This window comes from Bipolaris zeicola, assembly GCF_000523435.1.
Source record: "Bipolaris zeicola 26-R-13 unplaced genomic scaffold scaffold_359, whole genome shotgun sequence".
In the NCBI taxonomy this organism is placed as follows: Eukaryota; Fungi; Ascomycota; class Dothideomycetes; order Pleosporales; family Pleosporaceae; genus Bipolaris; species Bipolaris zeicola.
Genome location: NW_006912408.1, coordinates 1 through 17,744, shown reverse-complemented (window position 1 = coordinate 17,744; position 17,744 = coordinate 1). Strand labels below are relative to the sequence as shown.

The 17,744-nt window shown below is 46.9% G+C and overlaps 7 protein-coding genes across 7 annotated transcripts; 4 read left to right on the top strand and 3 right to left on the bottom strand.

The window, feature by feature from the left end:
* Positions 1 to 18: 18 nt before the first annotated feature.
* COCCADRAFT_111174 (glycosyltransferase family 90 protein) lies at positions 19 to 702 on the top strand (the record flags this gene model as incomplete). The annotated part of the gene is made up of 1 exon (XM_007719864.1): positions 19 to 702. A coding segment is annotated over one exon (684 nt), but the record flags the coding sequence as incomplete, so codon positions are not given.
* A 3,046-nt stretch (positions 703 to 3,748) lies between these two features.
* COCCADRAFT_41684 (uncharacterized protein) lies at positions 3,749 to 5,921 on the bottom strand (the record flags this gene model as incomplete). Its single annotated transcript, XM_007719863.1, has 3 exons — positions 3,749 to 4,423; positions 5,625 to 5,795; positions 5,892 to 5,921. The coding sequence occupies 3 exons, from the start codon at positions 5,919 to 5,921 to the stop codon at positions 3,749 to 3,751; spliced, it is 876 nt and encodes a 291-aa protein (XP_007718053.1).
* A 154-nt stretch (positions 5,922 to 6,075) lies between these two features.
* COCCADRAFT_41683 (uncharacterized protein) lies at positions 6,076 to 7,051 on the top strand (the record flags this gene model as incomplete). Its single annotated transcript, XM_007719862.1, has 5 exons — positions 6,076 to 6,157; positions 6,329 to 6,709; positions 6,752 to 6,801; positions 6,850 to 6,911; positions 6,952 to 7,051. 5 exons carry the CDS (start codon positions 6,076 to 6,078, stop codon positions 7,049 to 7,051), a joined length of 675 nt encoding a protein of 224 aa, XP_007718052.1.
* Positions 7,052 to 7,280: 229 nt separating this feature from the next.
* Positions 7,281 to 7,867, bottom strand: COCCADRAFT_9815 (uncharacterized protein; the record flags this gene model as incomplete). Its single annotated transcript, XM_007719861.1, has 2 exons — positions 7,281 to 7,417; positions 7,495 to 7,867. The coding sequence occupies 2 exons, from the start codon at positions 7,865 to 7,867 to the stop codon at positions 7,281 to 7,283; spliced, it is 510 nt and encodes a 169-aa protein (XP_007718051.1).
* Positions 7,868 to 10,846: 2,979 nt separating this feature from the next.
* Positions 10,847 to 11,720, top strand: COCCADRAFT_30919 (uncharacterized protein; the record flags this gene model as incomplete). The annotated part of the gene is made up of 4 exons (XM_007719860.1): positions 10,847 to 10,983; positions 11,049 to 11,465; positions 11,516 to 11,563; positions 11,708 to 11,720. The coding sequence occupies 4 exons, from the start codon at positions 10,847 to 10,849 to the stop codon at positions 11,718 to 11,720; spliced, it is 615 nt and encodes a 204-aa protein (XP_007718050.1).
* A 3,097-nt stretch (positions 11,721 to 14,817) lies between these two features.
* On the top strand, positions 14,818 to 15,336 carry COCCADRAFT_41681 (uncharacterized protein; the record flags this gene model as incomplete). Its single annotated transcript, XM_007719859.1, has 2 exons — positions 14,818 to 14,963; positions 15,018 to 15,336. 2 exons carry the CDS (start codon positions 14,818 to 14,820, stop codon positions 15,334 to 15,336), a joined length of 465 nt encoding a protein of 154 aa, XP_007718049.1.
* Positions 15,337 to 16,798: 1,462 nt separating this feature from the next.
* COCCADRAFT_111159 (uncharacterized protein) lies at positions 16,799 to 17,583 on the bottom strand (the record flags this gene model as incomplete). Its single annotated transcript, XM_007719858.1, has 2 exons — positions 16,799 to 17,444; positions 17,504 to 17,583. Coding segments are annotated over 2 exons (726 nt in total), but the record flags the coding sequence as incomplete, so codon positions are not given.
* Positions 17,584 to 17,744: the final 161 nt, after the last annotated feature.

Below are 17,744 nucleotides of genomic sequence, written 5' to 3'. Positions count from 1 at the left end.
AAAATAGACCAAGGAGACTACGATAATAAGAAAGATCCTGCATGGGATGAGAAAGCCAGGAAGCTCTATTGGGCCGGGAGTACCACTGGTAGTTATAGTTGGAATGGTACATGGCGGCATGCCCACCGACAACGTTTTGTGAAATTGGTACAAACATTGAATGGTACTAACTATACATATCTTCGAGAACTCAAGTCTGGATACTGGGTGAGCTACCAGACTATCGAGGATCATGGTAGCTTATTTGATGTCAAATTTACTGATGTTATTCAATGCGATGTTTTGGATTGCGAAGAGCAGAATCAGTTCTTTACAATTAGCAAAAGAGAAGCCCACAGCCAGCAGTTCAGTGCCCAATTCGCGTTTGATACTGACGGCAACTCTTTCAGTGGGCGATTTTATACATTGCTGCAATCACGAAGCGTCGTTCTTAAGCAATCTGTTTTTCGTGAATGGCACGACGAGCGTCTTGTGCCGTGGGTGCATTTCATCCCTGTTAGCTTATCTATGAACGAAATACCAGAAGTTATGCGATACATGACGACTCATGAGGATGGAAAGAAGAGGGCAGAAGAGATTGCCGAGGCAGGTCGTGCATGGCATGGAAAGGTTTTGAGAAAGGCAGACTTCACAGTCTATCTATACCGTCTTATGTTAGAACTAGCGAGAGTTATGAAACCTACACGACTGGTTGAAAGCTAAGGAATATGTTTATTGCTTTTTTTAACATGCATAATTGTAGACATTTTTCTGTTACAAATATCTGCTCACAGTGCTTACAAGCACGTCGCGCATACTTACTTGCTACAAGCGAGCCGCGCACCCCACCAAGTTTCCCTACCTCTCCTGGGCCAACATACAATTGATCAATGCAACGCCACTTAACTATCTCCAAGTGATACCGATTTCAAGCTTTTGGTAATTACCTCTATTATCAAAGGTAATCTAATGAAAACAAATTGACACGCTGCTATGGACTATCTATCGAGTTCCTGAATCTACTCTACGTGACAGACGCGCTGAAAGACCTACCCGATACAATTACCAGCCTAGTTAACTCAAGGAATATTATCAAGCTAGAGGAGGAGGTGATGTTTGTTCATATACGTGGTCTATGTCTACGTGTATTTCTTCCTACCTACGCAGTTGTGCGCGGTATGGCTGATAGACTCCTAGCTGCGCGCGGCGCTCGCCAGGCTGGCGTCCATTGGCCGCGCAACTTTGTCAAGCGTACAGATAATCTTACAACGTGCTTCAATCGAGGTGATCACAGTCGGTGACAATGGCTAGATGAACAACGCGCTATGCGCTGCATGGCTAAAGCACTTAGATGTTCACAAGAAGACTCGCATCGTCGGCACACGTCGCCTACTTGTTCTTGATAGCCTTGAGAGCCACCCATCTACTCCAGCCTCTTGAAATTAGCTGCATTTCACCATTGAAGTGCGCCTACAGCTGCAAGCTAGATGGAATAATCCGCCACCTTGTCAACCATTTCACTAAATTCGACTTTTTGCAAGCGTTCAAGGCAGCGTTTGGTCGAACCCTCATACCATCCAATATCTGCTCAGCTTTTCGAGGGATAGGTCTTGTTACTCTTCAGCCAGATGCAGTTCTATCAAGTTTTGATATAAATATGCGTACACTTACTCCACCTGCTATTCTAGCAGAGGCTCTCCGGCAGACTCGTACGCTTAGCAACACATGCGAGCTTGAAGCTAAATCAACGTTAACACGTAATCGCGTTTAGCGGCATCATGACTCATCATCAGCTTTATTGATTGTGGCAACTGAGCCGCTCAAGAATGGGGCAGCGGTAATGAAACTCTCAACTGGGCTAATGCGCCATTAGATTGCCAGCCTTGAAAGGGATAACAAGGCCGCAATAAAGCGTAGACAGCGTAAAAAGAAGCGGATACAGAAGCAAGGAATGTTAACAAAGAGAGCTAGAGAGGATCTACTTGCTCAGCATGAAGCTAATAGGCAAATTAATCATGAAGAGCGTCAATGAAAACAGTGATCAAGTGCTAGTGGCCAGGCTCTAGCGCGCTGTGGTAGTCGCAGAGAGACCGGTCATAACTCGGTCATGTGCAAGAAAGATACTATAAGTACTAAGTACTGAATCTACTCCGATGATTTTCGTATATCATACGGCTGCGCTGTTAATATATACGTCAACAAAGGTGGGCAAACTTGCCCGTGTGCGCCGCTCATTTGCATGCGCGACTCGCTTGTATATAGACTACAGTACTGCTTATGCTTTACACAACGTCCAACCAAACATTCTCTTCATGGGCGTAGCTGTTCCTAAATATGGCTTCTGGAAATCGAGGTGCACGAAAAACCCTGCGAAGTAGATATGGCTGCAGTATATCCGTTACTGAAAACATCTGCGATCATTTGTTGGGTTTACATATTTGCGGCTAGCTACTCACCAGATTGACTATATCCCCGTAGGTAACATAGTATGATACAGTACACTTGGCCAATAGTCGTTCTGCTTATTTTTACGAGAGGCGGTGCATTGTTCATCAGCCTTTCCAATGATGCGCTTACGCAGTAATGAAATGTCAATTCTAAAGACAACGACATCTCAACTTCGCTAGTTAGTACATAGACCGTTTCGTTATCTAATGTGAACTTCATCAAGCTCTATAGGAACTCGCACGATTACATACCATTGGTCTCCGCTGCTTGCACTTCAATACTACGCGTAGAAGATCCAAAAATGGCGCCCCGTCATCATCCATCCGCACTTAACAGCAATTTCAACTATATAAGTTATCTACAGCCTACAAAACTCAAAGAAACACAATTCTTAAGAGTGGAGGAACTAATTAAAGCATCTCTCTGTAACTCAAAAAAGAAAATGCTTGCGTGTATCAAAAACAAAGACCTCCAAAACTACCCAGAATGGCAAGAAACACTCAAGATCGTGTTGTCTATATCCCTGAAACTTAATCATATCAAAGCCGCAATGGTACTTGCTAGTTATCTGCATCCCAAATTGTGGCAAAAACATCTCTTATAAGACTGCATATTGCATCACGATGCGACATGTCAGGCTTGGATGGGAGCTGCTTCGGAATGCTGTGTGTCTTAGATTGTGCTATTTGCCTACACCAGAGAATCAGGAGAAGCTTACTCACTGCGAGCTACTAACAGGTTCAATCGTTGGCCGTTTTGTAAACTAATATCATGGTAAACATCTTTCTGTAGTGCGTGTAGATACCACCTACTTATATACCACCTGGTTTCATTCGTAGCTGGAACAATAAGTTAGTTGCAACAAACTATACAGCGTGCAGTTGGCTAGAGCGTGTGACAGTGCTGTCTTGTGTCAATCAAATGGCTGCAAACACACACCACTCATTTGAACAATACTGTTGAAACGACCCAGACGACTAAAGATAACACAAAGCAAAAATATATATGTAACTAACTAGTTATTCGTAGAAGAGTGATTGCTATAAGAGTTAGGGAGTCGAACTAAGCAATGCAGGCTTGTTAAGGCGCTATGTCCGAGTAGCAATAAGCTTGGTAGCTCCGTAATACTCATCAAGAAATCTGCAGGCGGAAGAATTATTGGAAGATATGATTTGATCTAGTGAATGCGCCTTCTTGGTCCCTATACGCCGCCTTGCTGAATGCCAACTACATGTAGTGGGTAGTGGATAATGAATTACTATAGTAAGTGCATTGTTGACAAAACACTACACACAACAACCTACGTTTCGAAAACCTTATCTCACTGTTGGCTACGCAACAGCGGTATCAAACCTAGCATTTCTTCTATTGAACCTTGGAATCTTAGCAGGCAAGACTCGAGAGTATCGACAAAGGCGCTGCGAGCATCTCCGGACTGATTGGGAATCATCGTGGGTCCATCCGTGCGCACAGCACTAGCAAAATCTCCAGAATTCTTGTTGCCACTAGGAAATCCAGAGTACATTGAACAAGAGACGCTTGTCTGACACATATTCGTAAAGTTATAGCAGCCATAGGGTTCGCGACGTGTTGGAGTCCAGGCCGGCTGATAACCGGAGAATCCTGGCCAGTAGGGAGCTGCGGGTGACCTACTTGGAGGTTGTGCTTGACTCTGTGGCTGATGGTTGTATGTTTGATGGCAGTCGTACACCTGGCTGGAGAACCGGTCTTGATAGAATCTGGCTGAGGTGCGCCCGGAATGTGCAGACATCGTGAACGTTGTGCTGGAGTCAATGGAAAATGACAATGGTGACACAAACGGCTGCGGTTTGGGGCGTTGTGGCGCAACAGTGCAGTCCACGCGTAAGATCGGCTTGCCGGGTTTTGTGGGCGACATCTTAGCTCTCTTTCGGCTGGGCGAGCTCGTTGGCTCCATAGATGATATTGCACGCTTTCCTAAATTTGTTCGGAAGTCCATTTGTAAACCGATGAATGTCTGTCCCGTTGGGGTGCATGCGGGCTGCAGACTGGGGGATCATATGTAGGGAATCTTACTCACTGTAACCGTAGAGACCAGTCACCGCTCAAGATAAGAGTGTGTACATACTTGTGTTTACGAATAGGCAAAATGTGTAATACATAAGCTATATCGTATCTCATGTGCAGAACATCTGTCTTGTATGTATACGAGATGCTTTCACATCGCGTGTCATCTTAACTGTACTGCTCAGGCCCACTCATGCAATGCCTGAATAGCGTCTGACTGATTATCATCACTGCCCATTAGCGCTCGCTATACCCAGATGGTAACAGGGGATTAATTTTTACGGTCCAAGAAAAAGAGCCAATCTGAAGCTGTGTTCGAGCGGTCCCGGCTATGGTGACCATGACAGGGTTCCGACTGGTAACAAGGCAACCATTCCTTGCATTACATACAAAATTTGAAACGCTGACACCTCCTGTAGAAATAACCGATTTAAGAGATGCGGGAATAGGGACATTTGAGAAACCTCGTTGTTGACTGTTATATGTACATCCAAAAACATTAAAGAAAAGTACCTGACTGCAATGCGCAATTAAGGGCTCTAAAGCCCTTGGTGGTTCATTCCAGTCTGTTTGCATTTCTTGACTCCCTTCCGTTTCGTGATGGCGGTGCTAGGATATATTCTTCGTGATAGGAACTCATTCTCATGCTCCGCTCTGAAGTAACTTCTGAACAGATCACTGTCTTGCCTTCCTTGAGCCCGAACTGACCTTTGCTATCTTCTGTCATGGAGGATTCAGTCTTTCGGCGATACCCAGATTTCCCCTTCGTTTGCGCCTTGCCTAGAATGGTCTTTGTTAGACGATTGCGACAGCACAGTGAAGTTTTATGGGGTAGGGAAACATAGCTCTTGCGTATGCTCCCCTACGAGTGGTGCTATAAATATGGTTGGAAGGTTGCCATGGGTACAGCAGATGGTTCCCCCCGTACGGAGATTTGCAAAGGAGAGATAGGAAGGGTCGCGTTGTTGGGATCCCGTCATGAGGATTAAATCACATAACTTATCAGCTTAATAGAGTTAACCTTTACAGTCCAGTTATGTAGTATTGAGAACGTACCTGTTGTAGTAGATGGGGTTAAAAGGTGAGCTACTCAACTGTTCCGTTTGCGTTGTTGGCGCATACCTGCGTTGCAGCACCGTCTCTTAATCCACTTTCGCCCCGTATAGATCGGGATATAAGGCGTCGGAGCCTAGGAGAGTACTATCAAAATATTTTTCAAACTCGGTAGCTTGTATGTAGTCATCAACATACGACATAGCGTTAGCCGTGAGACGGGTTTCGTCTTGGGGTGGCCACACTTTTTGTGTACCAGTAGCAGCCTCCTCTATTGCAAGAAACTGAGCCCAACAGCAATGGTTTTGCCATCTTGTTTACTTTTTACCCAAGTAGAAGTTTATGTCGCAGATCAGCCAACATACTGTTGATCCCTGCATAGCTGTGAAATCCATCACATTCATCCACCCGGTGGACAAAAATCCCGGGACTCAGCACAGGCCACCCCACCAATATCGATGACGCGCCAAAAACATTCCAACTTTAGAGCTGCATAACACAACAACTTTATAATAATTTTTTCTATTTCTCACTCGCATCGTGTTCGCCATGTTCCAAAGTACTTTTTCCATCCATGACACTCCCAAAAAAGCACGCGTGAAAGGTGCTGCCGACTTCATGAAATATAAGGGTGTCTCATTTCGACATATTGACCTTTTTCGATAGTACCATGAAGTCTCCAAAACACGTGGCTGGGCTATTGTACAAGAAGACAACTATATATTCGACCGCCGAAATGATGATAATGAGCTCCTCCCGCAGAACCGCGGCCGTCCCCATACACTTTCTCCACGGGATATAGAGCGGTGCGATCGTTTTCTTCAAGACCTTGGATGGACTGCACGATCTATGACGTGGTCTCAGCTAGCTGAGGAGCTGGATCTTGGTGTTTCTGGAAAAACTATAAAACGGCATATGGGCTCTATAGATTCGCACAAATGTATCGCGTGCTCCAAGGGCTGGATGTCACAAAAACTCGCCCAGAAACGAAAGGAATGGGCCACGATCATGCTTGATAAGTATCCCAAGCCGGAGGACTGGCATAGAGTCCGCTTTTCTAATGAATTGCACTGGTCTATTGGTGCTGAAAAAAAGATCCAGATTATCAGAAAACCCGGTGAACGCTACTGTTCTGATTGTATTCAACATACCCTCGATCGAACGGCTGAGAAATCGCATCGCTGTTAGTATTCATAGGCTGCTATGAGATATAACTTTAAATTAGATCTATATTTTTATACTACTAAGTCTCCTAATCGCAAGGTGAGCCTAGAGGTGTATCGAGATTAGATACTCGAGCCAATAGTAAAGCGCTGGCTCTAGCGCGGCGATGACTTCGTTGTTGAAGAAGATAATAATAGCGGCCACTGCGGCGGCCGTTCCGCGTGAGGGAATATTGTTCGGAGCTGGAAAAAAACACCATAGGCTAGAGTCATATTTCAACTGCCCTGGATTACTAAATTTGGCATCCATTGAAAATTGCTGGCGCCTACTAAAGCAGTTTATGGCTAGATTTCCGCACTAGGACAAATTCGAAACCCAAGAATTAGCTATTGAGGGTTGGTAGAAGGTATCAAAAAAATATAGTTATTAGTTAATGATTAAGTAGATAGTATGTCGCCGAAGCTGAAAGATTGCATTGAGTTAGATAGACAAATAACTGGGTGGTGAATGAAAACACTAAAAAACCGATCTAAAACTATCGCAATACTAAGATATTTGAGTATAACTATACATATATAACTATAATATGTTTATAGCTTCAAAATCGAACTGCAGCTCGAAAAATGACTAATTTCAATGTTGTTTTGGTGGGCCGTACGCGGTGTGAAAGAGGCAGCGTCGCTAACGAGTTGCCCGTTGCCATCTAGTATACCACTCGCACTAGGACCTATGGCGGGTTAGCCATTACCACTACTTGCACTAACTGCACTGGGAATTATGACTGGATGGCCTATTCACTTATACCACTTGCACTAAGACTCATGGCGGGCTGCATAGAGCCAGCGAAGGAGCATGCACTGCCGTTTACAGCCGAATTTGCAATCGCGGTGGTAGGGGAGCTGCTGATCTCTGACACGGAACTTATGGCCTGAGTGCCATCATTCGCTGTGGAGACAACAGAGCTGGGCAAGGCCGTGCTTAGGGTAGAGACAATACTGAGAGACCTCGAAGCACCGTTTGCGCCTGTTTCTATGGCATCTGGATGAGTTGGTGCGTCTGTAGGCCGCGACACAGCTGCTGAGTTTACAGACTCACGAGGACTGCCTGTTTGCAGTCCCGCTCCGCACATAGTCAAGGTTAAGGGAGCGATAGTGAGCGTCATGCCACTGTACATCATCGTGATCGAAGGCTCTAGACTGTCCGTAGAATAGAGAGCTCCCGATTTGGGAAAGCAATACTGCTCGACGATGGGCGCCGCAGGGGAATTGTCAGGCTGGGCTTCACCACAAACTTACAGAGCGCTGAAAACGATCAAAACAATCGGTATGGTCATGATAAGCTGGTTCGTAAGCTTGCGTGTCGAACCGGAGACGGCAAAAGTCTCATATAGCTAGCACTGTACCCGTGACCATCGCCATGCACTTCAGCTATTTGCTGATGCATGGACATCACCTATATATACTTCTCGCTCACGCTCTTGCATACCTCCTATCAGTCATGCAGACCTCTCTTACTCGAGAAGCAGAATGTGCATAGCTTACAAGAGAAGCGGGATGATCGATCGTCCGTGTTATTGACTAAGCACTCTCCTACCTGCCACCCTGCGGCCATCCTGGTCATGACGCGCTAAACTTGGCATGCCCCCCGCGTTTGCTGCTCATATGGCATGAGCAGCGTATGCTTGCTGAGCGAAGGCGCATAAGCAGCAGTCTGTGATCTGACACGGCGACGCATTCCAAGCAGTTGATAACTTTACGCGCAACGTCATATGAGCCTTCACGAAGGTATGGGGATATGTACTCAATAGTCGCCATGCCGCTTTAGGCAGCAAGGGCGAACGCGAATTGTTCAAGTTTAGCGCTGCTTGCATGCTAATTAAGCCTTTGACACTCGCTCTCACGAATCATGGGTGGGGCAGGAACCTGGCAACTACCATTCCTACTGTGCGATTCACAAACTCTACCTTGTTTAGGAAATATTATCCACTATTCATTGCGCTCGTCCGCGAAGGCTTGGCTCATAAATCGGCTACTGTAAACCGAGAAGATATGGATCATACAGAGAGTAGCAGATGCAAGTGCCTGGTAGGTGACTGTATTAGCGTTCATAAATCTCTGCCCTCAGCAGTGGTGACTGAGGCACAAGCCAAAATCGACCAAAGGCGAGCAGTTGGCACTATAAGTATTTCTAGAGACATCCATTGATCTCTTTGCCTACGCTTCGAAGAGCGGGCGGGCCTGAGTGACGGTCCGATGGGCTGTTCGCACGCTTGTGAACTCATCTCTGCTCGTGCTGCCTTAGCAGCACAACTATATCCGCTATCGCTTTCTCCGCTTCTGACGGCACAATTGCTCTCGAAAACATGGTCGTGATTCCGATGTTTAGGCGAACAAGAAGTAAGCGCGATAACGGCAGAAGCATCTAGGTTAGAGCTCCAATTGTTGCAGGCCCTGCAAAACTGCGGCGCAGCATCCTGATGATATTGATGGTAATCAGGATTATGAAGGTGGTACTGGGGTTTGCTGACAAGGGTTTTGTAATAACTAGTATGTGGAGACGCTCAAAATGATGACCAGGCTCGTCTTCGGGTGACTTTGTCCTTGGTTTATCTGAGAAATACTAGACTGTTCTTAGCAATCTCAACGGAAGCTACACTGTGTACAGTATAGCTCGTACTTTCCACTCCAGCCTAGTATGTCATCCCTTTGTATACTTACAAAACTCTAGCCTATCACTACAGTATCCGCGGAGTTGATCGGGACAGCCTCGGTGTGTTGACGCGTTTGATTTGCCGCCAACTAGAGACGTCTGATGCACGACCCATATTTCATTTTACTTACACAAGATGTGAGTGGCGAGACTGGCGCGCGGCTGCCGGAATTGCCGAGGCGAGGGGCCCTGGCCCTCGAGGCGATGGCGTAAGCTACCACGCTTGTCCTTAGCGGGCAGAGTTGCCAAGATAACATGCACACAATCGTTCCGCGCCCTTGCAGATTAATTTTCCAGTCTGCGGAGTGTTCTTGGGTCCCGGCACGATGGACAACACGTGCACGGACTCTACACCGCCTAGCCATCTCTCCCCCCTATTACCGACTTCAGTACTAACCTCATCCAGTTCATACTTGTCACTCGAGATTGTGCGAGGCTGCTGTGCCGCAGAGACGCAGAACACGACACGACGGCAACTCCGGATGGTGCAAGGAAGGTGTTGGCATTCATTGCGAACGAAAACCTGAAAAGCAGGACCGATAGGCTCACTGCCATTGCAAGCAAGGGCCGTCATTCGAAATACCATACTCAATCAGCACTGATAGACCTGCTTACTGTTGTGGCCGACGTTAGAGTGGCGTAAGTAGGCCGTTCGGTAGATTTGCTTACTTCTGTGCGCGGCAAACGCCCATGACGCAATCTACCTGATCCATGTGATCCACGTGATCGTTCATGCATGCGGGCGTGTGCAGACATGTGGGCTCACACAGCAAGGGCACCTACCCTGTCAGCATACGATATGTCGCCCCATATCTGTCTAAACTTATGAGAAAATTCTCATGCAGGCTCTCCGCACAGGCATCCATTACGGCAGTTCCTTTCGAGATTGTAGCGATACAGTCCCGGGGGTGGCGGTCCGGCGAGCCTGTGCGGAGCCTTGGCCCTGCTGTTCCTCGATGTACACAATCCTCGTTTCTCCGGTATCCTGTAGCGAGCGAACTGCTGCCCTTGGCGGAAAGTCTGACACTTCTACGATGGCATGTTCTCGCGGCCTGCTGATGCGTAGCCGTAGCTGAAGCCACCGTTACATCAATTCCTAAGCACATCGCAAGCATGATGCTGATCCTATCGGGAAGGCCAGAACAACTTAGTCTTCTTGCAGAGAACCTAACTCTGCGCTTTCTTGTACATGTAATCATCAAGCATAGTTGATTTGGATGACTGTTATGCACATTACGTCCTTCCTCTTCCCAGACTATTCCTATTGTTGTACGGAGATCCACTGTCGACCGTATAGTCATCCCCACATCGTGCCCCAACATGTCCCGTCGTTAGAGGTCGGCACCCGATACGGTGTAACGGCACGGTTGGCACAGCAAGGGTGATAGCACAAATATCCAGCTCCCATGCTGTTCAGTCATCCTGTTCGCTGTTGTTAGATACCACCATGGCTCAATTCGACCAATCCTTCCTGCTAGACACTCAGATTTATGGTCAAAACGAATTTCCCGATAGCACCACCAACCACATCAATTCGCCGATACCACCTTTGGTCCATGGTAATGGCATAGCACATTCATCAAAGTAAGCAGCATATCTCTGGCCTATTTGAAAGCTGTGGAGTTAGAGAGTGGCTGACTTGTGTTCAGCAACTTGACAAGGAATGACGCGCCAACGTCAAGCACTGATGAAACACCCTCTTCACTAACGAGATTGTTGAAGCAAATGGTGGAGCTGTATATCGATGCAAGAAAGGAAACCAACGAAGCGAATACCATATTGCGCGAGGTGAACACGATAGTGCATGAGGTGAAAACAATATCGCAGAAAAATCGAGAAGAGCTGAGGAGGAGGGAAGAAGATTCGAGGAGGAGGGAAGAAAAGACCATGAGAGTATTGGAGGAAGTGACCCAGTGGATAAAGAGGCAGGAGCATGCAAAGAAGCGCACGTTGGAACCGCCACTGAGAGACGGACAATACCTACCAGAGCCAGATATGAGGCCTCGAGGCGTGCCTTATGTATCTCAAAATCCTCGCCAGTATGGTCTTGCAACAGAGCCGCATTGGTATGTCCACTTCCCTTATATTGGCCTTCGTATCACTGAATTTTGATAAGGCCTACCGGCGGATACACCACAGAGCCTTACCATCCGCGCGACGCATGGTAGGCTTTAGATAGGACGTGAAATCTGAACACACCCACACACCGGAGAGCTTTACTAGGGCGTCACATATCTTATCAATCTTTACAAAATCTACAGCTAACTATAGGGCACTATCAATATTAAGTGTGACTCTTTCACTACAGGTCATCTTCGTAGTGGTAGTGTACGCACGATGTTTTTGTGTGTCAACCTTAGTGAGGGGGCAGGTAACGCAGATAAAGCAAGGAGGATAGTCCAATCATCAGATTACTACTCAGGCGATATCTACACAGTCATATTTGAGTTTCATAATAGTGTTTAAATTATCTGATTCCTCGCCTTCTCCAGCTGTGCGCTCAGCTGCATGATCGCCCTACGCTGTTCGTGCTGGACACTATACTTATACACCTGCTCACTGAGCGATCGAATTGTATCCTCAGAAATACCGTATGTTCCACCCAAAACTGCAGTAGATGCATGGGGATTGTACTGAATTCTTGGAACGACCGATGGTTTTTGCGGTACAGCAGGTTGCTGCTGACCTTGGTATACTCGGCTGACGAGATCTTTAAATTTAGGGTTGACGCGCGCAATAGGGCTCTGCAAAGACTTCTTAACGTTAAGGTCTTCGACGCTAACTAAAAGTCTATCAATATCTTGTTCTATCATAGCTACGCGCTCTAATAGTGTGAGTGATGTGCTAGGTAGATCTAGCTCTCTTCTTTAATTAGAGACGTTCTCTATATTGGTCGAGACTTCTTGCGCATTAGCTCCTAGAGGATCAACTGCAGTTAGTGGTTCTTCTTCTATCTCATCCCTTATCATGCAGTCTGATAGAGAAGCATATAAAGTTATTTTCTTTATCTTTAGCTTTCTACGTAAAAGTCAGCCGGCGCTTAGGCTACACTTAACAAACTTATAGTAAACACATACTCTCTGTATCTTCGCTGCGCTTCCCTATTGCATAATCTACGTGCTTCTTACGCTTAATATCAGGTTTCGTACTTCTTATTCGCTATAGATAGATAATTTAAAAACTTATTACAATAAATCGTAGCCGGTTATAATAGATACTACACTTTTACAGCGCAAGCCAAGTGACAAATTAAGGTTTAAAACTATCCTAAGTCTAGTTACGGATAAGAAGTCGGTATTAAGGTTGCACTACAAACAGCAGCGTAAGGATATTTAAGCATAGTGGGTCTTAGGCATTAGCGTAGTGGTCATAATCTTAATTGAAGGAAACATGCTAAGCCATAAGCATAATCATTTTGAGCCTCGGCTACAGCATCATGCCAGCCACAATGTGTGGGCCTTCAAGTAGAGTGGATCTCAACGTCCCGAAGGGTTGGAAGAAGCTATTAGGGTAAGCACAGAAACTAGCGATAGTCCTCACAGGCCCTAGTCGTCACACGAACCAGAGACAGTGCATGCTAGACACGGATGCATCCACTGCCGGACTGATAATGCACCGTGCTTTGGGAAGGCTGGTGTCTCCCCTGCGCAGTGCTAGTTCGCCAGAACAGCCATGATAAACCCTTCTACCCTTGATCATCTTGGATATGGCTGCTGTTTGTGCGACTCTAAGAAGCATTTACTTAATGTCCTCCCCATGATTCCATAGATGTCGTAGCGACAGGCTTAGTGCTGTAGTTGACAAATAGCCACTGTGTCTGTTTGAATGCATTGACCTAAGTCGATGGTTTGCCGACAGTAAAGCTTAGTGAAGGGCTACCCATAGAGATGGCATAGATCCGCATGTATGTATAGTGCGGGAATACAGAAATATTGATCATGTGGTCAGCTTGCTTCTACTGCGCTGATAGTTGTAGGAGTCTTAAACTATCTAGTCGTCGTCCCACAGTAGGACGCTCCCGCTCCCGCTCACCTGCGCTACTGACGCATTCATGGAGATATATGTTGAAGGAATGAATAGTAAGCTCTAAAGGTCACCATATGGCACTCTCAATAGTACTTCGCAAACCTCAGCGTATAGTGATGGGCAAAAGGTGGCGCCCCGCTCGACGTCATCATTCGCAAACAAAACCTTTGCACGTGCTTAGAAGGTTCTGCACTAGAGCCGTTCATCTGTGGCCTCTGCGCGATCGTATATCAGGTCCAATTCATCAAATCTTGTGAAAAATTGGAACTACACAATATCTCTGATATATGGCTCATATTCCTCATGTGCTACGCTCTGCCTATGCAATCGTGTCCCACGGCGTGGCAATCAGAGTAACCTAAATTCTTTGATTTTTCTTATCCATACGTACCGCTGCAGGATTCAACATACCGAACCAGCTCTAGTCGCGGTCCCGATCACGATTCCGATATCAATATTCTCCTCCCACTCGAACAATGGCAAATAGGTTTCAAGAACTTGGATAAAATCTCTTAGGGGATTTGAAGGGCATACTTGAGGAGATATCTATGGTGCACTGAAATTCTTATCTTCTACTTAGTAGTGGTCACGATAGTTGTTGCGCGGCGAAGAATGGACTATGCAGACATCCTTCTCTCCATTTTGCTAGGAGCGGTCCAGCTGGCCGAAGTAATTGACTGCATCTTGGTTGTTACACATCATCTAATGCGCTTGCCAGTATTGACCGGATGCTGGCAATCGTGGTATACCAATCGCTGATTTTGAGCTTACTAGACTGATGCTCGCAGAAAATGAAAGCCGCTCACACAAAAGCGCAGCAGCCGAAGAGAGCAACGATCCACAGAGCGGACTATTCGTCATGCACAACATTTCATGAAATTTTTTTATGCATAATGCTGTTTTCGTTTGTCGTGGATATCCCGTCCTCCTGGTCAATGGACGTTGTAGGAGGAACTAGTTAGTAGAGTTCCCGACGGTCACAAATACCAACTTAGCCTGTGCACGCAGCTTCGTAATGGACTTAGTCTCGTCTACGCGTCTTGGGATGGCAGCCTTGCATGATCTGCTCTAGTGACTCTTCTATAGTAAGCTGCTTACCGAGCGGACGGTACATACGTACTTGCGTACGCGACCGAGCCACATGGGCGTTTGGGTCACGCTGCGCGACAAGCCCGAGCGATACTCCAAGCTGCTTACGGAGTCGCTCATCCCCTAGTCAATGCCATCAAGTTTCGCTCGTAACCATGGCTAGTGTGCCATATCGGGTTCATGCACGCGTCTGAGAACTGTGCCGCATGATCCAGCAGAGGAAGAACTCATAATGAGGGTGCCCTATTTGAGGACGCAGCAGCAAGTTTTCTGTCTGGCGATGACAACGTCTATACAATCAGAATGGGTTTAATACCAGTGAATTTCAAGCAAGTTCGGTATTCTCGACTTGATGGCAGGCCTTATTTTCAGCATCCCGAATACCCCGAGTTCGTCCAATTCGTGGTGAATGGTGAATGGGTATCAATCCACGTGCTATCGATAAAGCCGTACGTTCATTGCGACATGTTTTATCTCACTAGGATTTGGCTAACGCTGGACAGAGAAATGATGGATGAAAACATAAAGGGGATCGTGCAAGAGGCAAAAAAGTTACTGTTCCAAGACCAAAGTGTGACCGACACACTTAGTCTGTCACAGCGCCCAACTTTGCCGCCCCTCCAGTCTTCTTGTACGAACATGTCGTCGGAGATCCGGTTTCACAAGACTGTCGAAGAGTGCAAGACAACGCAAAGAGAGTTCCTTCACGTACCGAACTCAGGCCCATCAGTATCCACAAGGAAGAATTCTTACTCTCAGGCCACTACGGATAGCCACCATCCAAGATCTGATTATTACAGCATGCCAAGTAACATCTTGTAGTCGTACGGCTAGATCATGGGCAATGGATCCATCTGAGCAGGTTCGATAGCGAAAGGCGGCGCAAGTGTTCACAGCGACGATGTGGAGTCAGTTTGTTCAGTAAGAGGAAGGTCAATCCATGTTTGTGACACGCGACCCTTTGCTCTAGATCCAAACAACTTGTGTTTAATGTGAATTGTTCTGGGGGTGTGAGTATGTAGTTGTGATTGGCAATAGTGTTAATTTTTGATACTACCGTCTTCTCCATGTGCGCACATTGTTGGGTGCAGACAATTTCGTATCCCATGCGTAGTATTAGCAGCATAGCTGAGGATATGATCAAGATATGGTTTGAGCAGGTTCTAGCGCTCATGCACCCCAGTTGCATTCTTTTTCTCTATCGGAACTTCTTCTGCGGCCGTAATTATACATGCTATAGTCATTCGGGACGCAAGTTTGAATAGCGTCAATGGCTGTGTACGTCTCCGCGCGAATGCCTACAGTTTGCGCCGCGGCAGCTCTGGGACCAGATTGCATAGGTGCTAGTGGCTGCGGCTGCGGTTGCACAAGCCCTCCTACAGAGCTGGACTTGTTGGCGTCCCTCGTGCCTGGCCTTGGCCATGACTTGTGAGCATGCTAACGTTGACGTGATCGCTCTGTTCCCTGCAATCTTGGGCGAACTAAGAGGCCCATCTGCTACTCGCGCGGCTAAACACTGGTGACGCCCAGCATGACGCAATGCACACAACTTATCTAGTTAGGGCGGTACTGTAAGGATTCCGTTGCGCGCAAAGTATAGCAGGGGTTGCATTACTCCTGGAACAGTCACTGCTTGAATGCAAGGGCGCCTGACACATCCTACTAACCTTCAGGCAATCGCTTCGGCATCTGGGAGGGGAAGGGGAGGGTCCAGAACCACCTCGCCGCGTCCGCTAACACAAGGGCTAATCCCCACTCACGCTAGTAAGGTGGGGGTGCCTTCATCCCCGTCATGTGGCACGAACTTGGTCGCACCTGCTTGGAGGAAGCGGCCACAATGTGATTGCAACACGGGTGAACAGGCAGGGATGGGTTTGAAGTGGAAGGTAATATTTGCTTTGTGGAATGTAGCGACTTGACATAGTTCGTACTTGGGCTATATAACGACACAGTTTGTAAGAGAGCTTCTGTTTACAACAAGAAAACTATAACAAAGAGACACCAGGCTACTGCTAACTTAGAAGCGACAACGTCCTTTCCACCACGTCTGGTAGTCGTTCCTTCCCACACTGCTGTGAGAGTGCGCACCGCCTTCAATAAGAAAGACGCCAGCGATGATTTTGTCTTTCGTCTATCACCTCTTCATATACCCTGCGATGCATTACCCGTAGTCCACTCCAATGTGCGTTCTAGATGTAGCAAATTTTTTGCACAAGAGGTATAGCGCATAGTCGGGGGCCCATCTTATGATGCTGGGTCGCGCACAGAATTCATTTTCGGTCGATCAAACTTCTACTCGCCACGTATACTGAAAGTTCAAGGGGTGTTGGCCGTCGGGAATCCCTTGCTCTTCCGTATCGCATCTTAATCGAGTGCAGCTGCTTGATGGTGTAATGCAGTGAAGGATTGGTCGGTGGGAAAAAACTGGGATCGCTCCGTAAGGTACTTTCTTCGACATCTCTACATCGGCGTAGCCCGGTGGTAGGCAGGCGAAGCAGGGCCACAATCCCTGTGCAGGGTTTCCAGTAGATGCATGCGGATTGTAATGCATTCTTGGAACGACCGATGGTTTTTGCGGTACAGCAGGTTGCTGCTGACCTTGGTATACTCGGCTGACGAGATCTTTGAATTTAGGGTTGACGCGCGCAATAGGGCTCTGCAGAGACTTCTTAACGTTGAGGTCTTCGACGCTGACCAAAAGTCTATCAACATCTTGTTCTATCCTAGCCACGCGCTCCAACAGTGTGAGTGATATGCTGGGTGGATCTGGCTCTCTTCTTTGATTGGAGACGTCCTCCATACCGGTCGAGACTTCTTGCGCATCAGCTCCTGGAGGATCGACTGCAGTTGGTGGTTCTTCTTCTATCTCGTCCCTTGTCGTGCTGTCTGATGGAGAAGCGTATGAAGTTATTTTCTTCATCTTTAGTTTTCTAGGCGAAAGTCAGCCGGCGCTTGGGCTACACTTGACAAACTTACAATAAACACATACTCTCTGTATCTTCGCTGCGCTTTCCTATTGCATGCTTTACGTGCTTCTTTAGCTTGACATCGGGTTTCGTACTTCCAGTTTATTATTATTCCATTATAGTCCTGTATCAGCCGTTGGCTATGTAAGACTTTGGCCAAAGGCCGTTCTATCTGACTAGTTACAATTTGGTACGTTGTGCTGTATTGCGTGACTATGGTGCTTCGGCCTTTGTCTAGTTAAGCTAGTGCTAGCTTTCTGGACG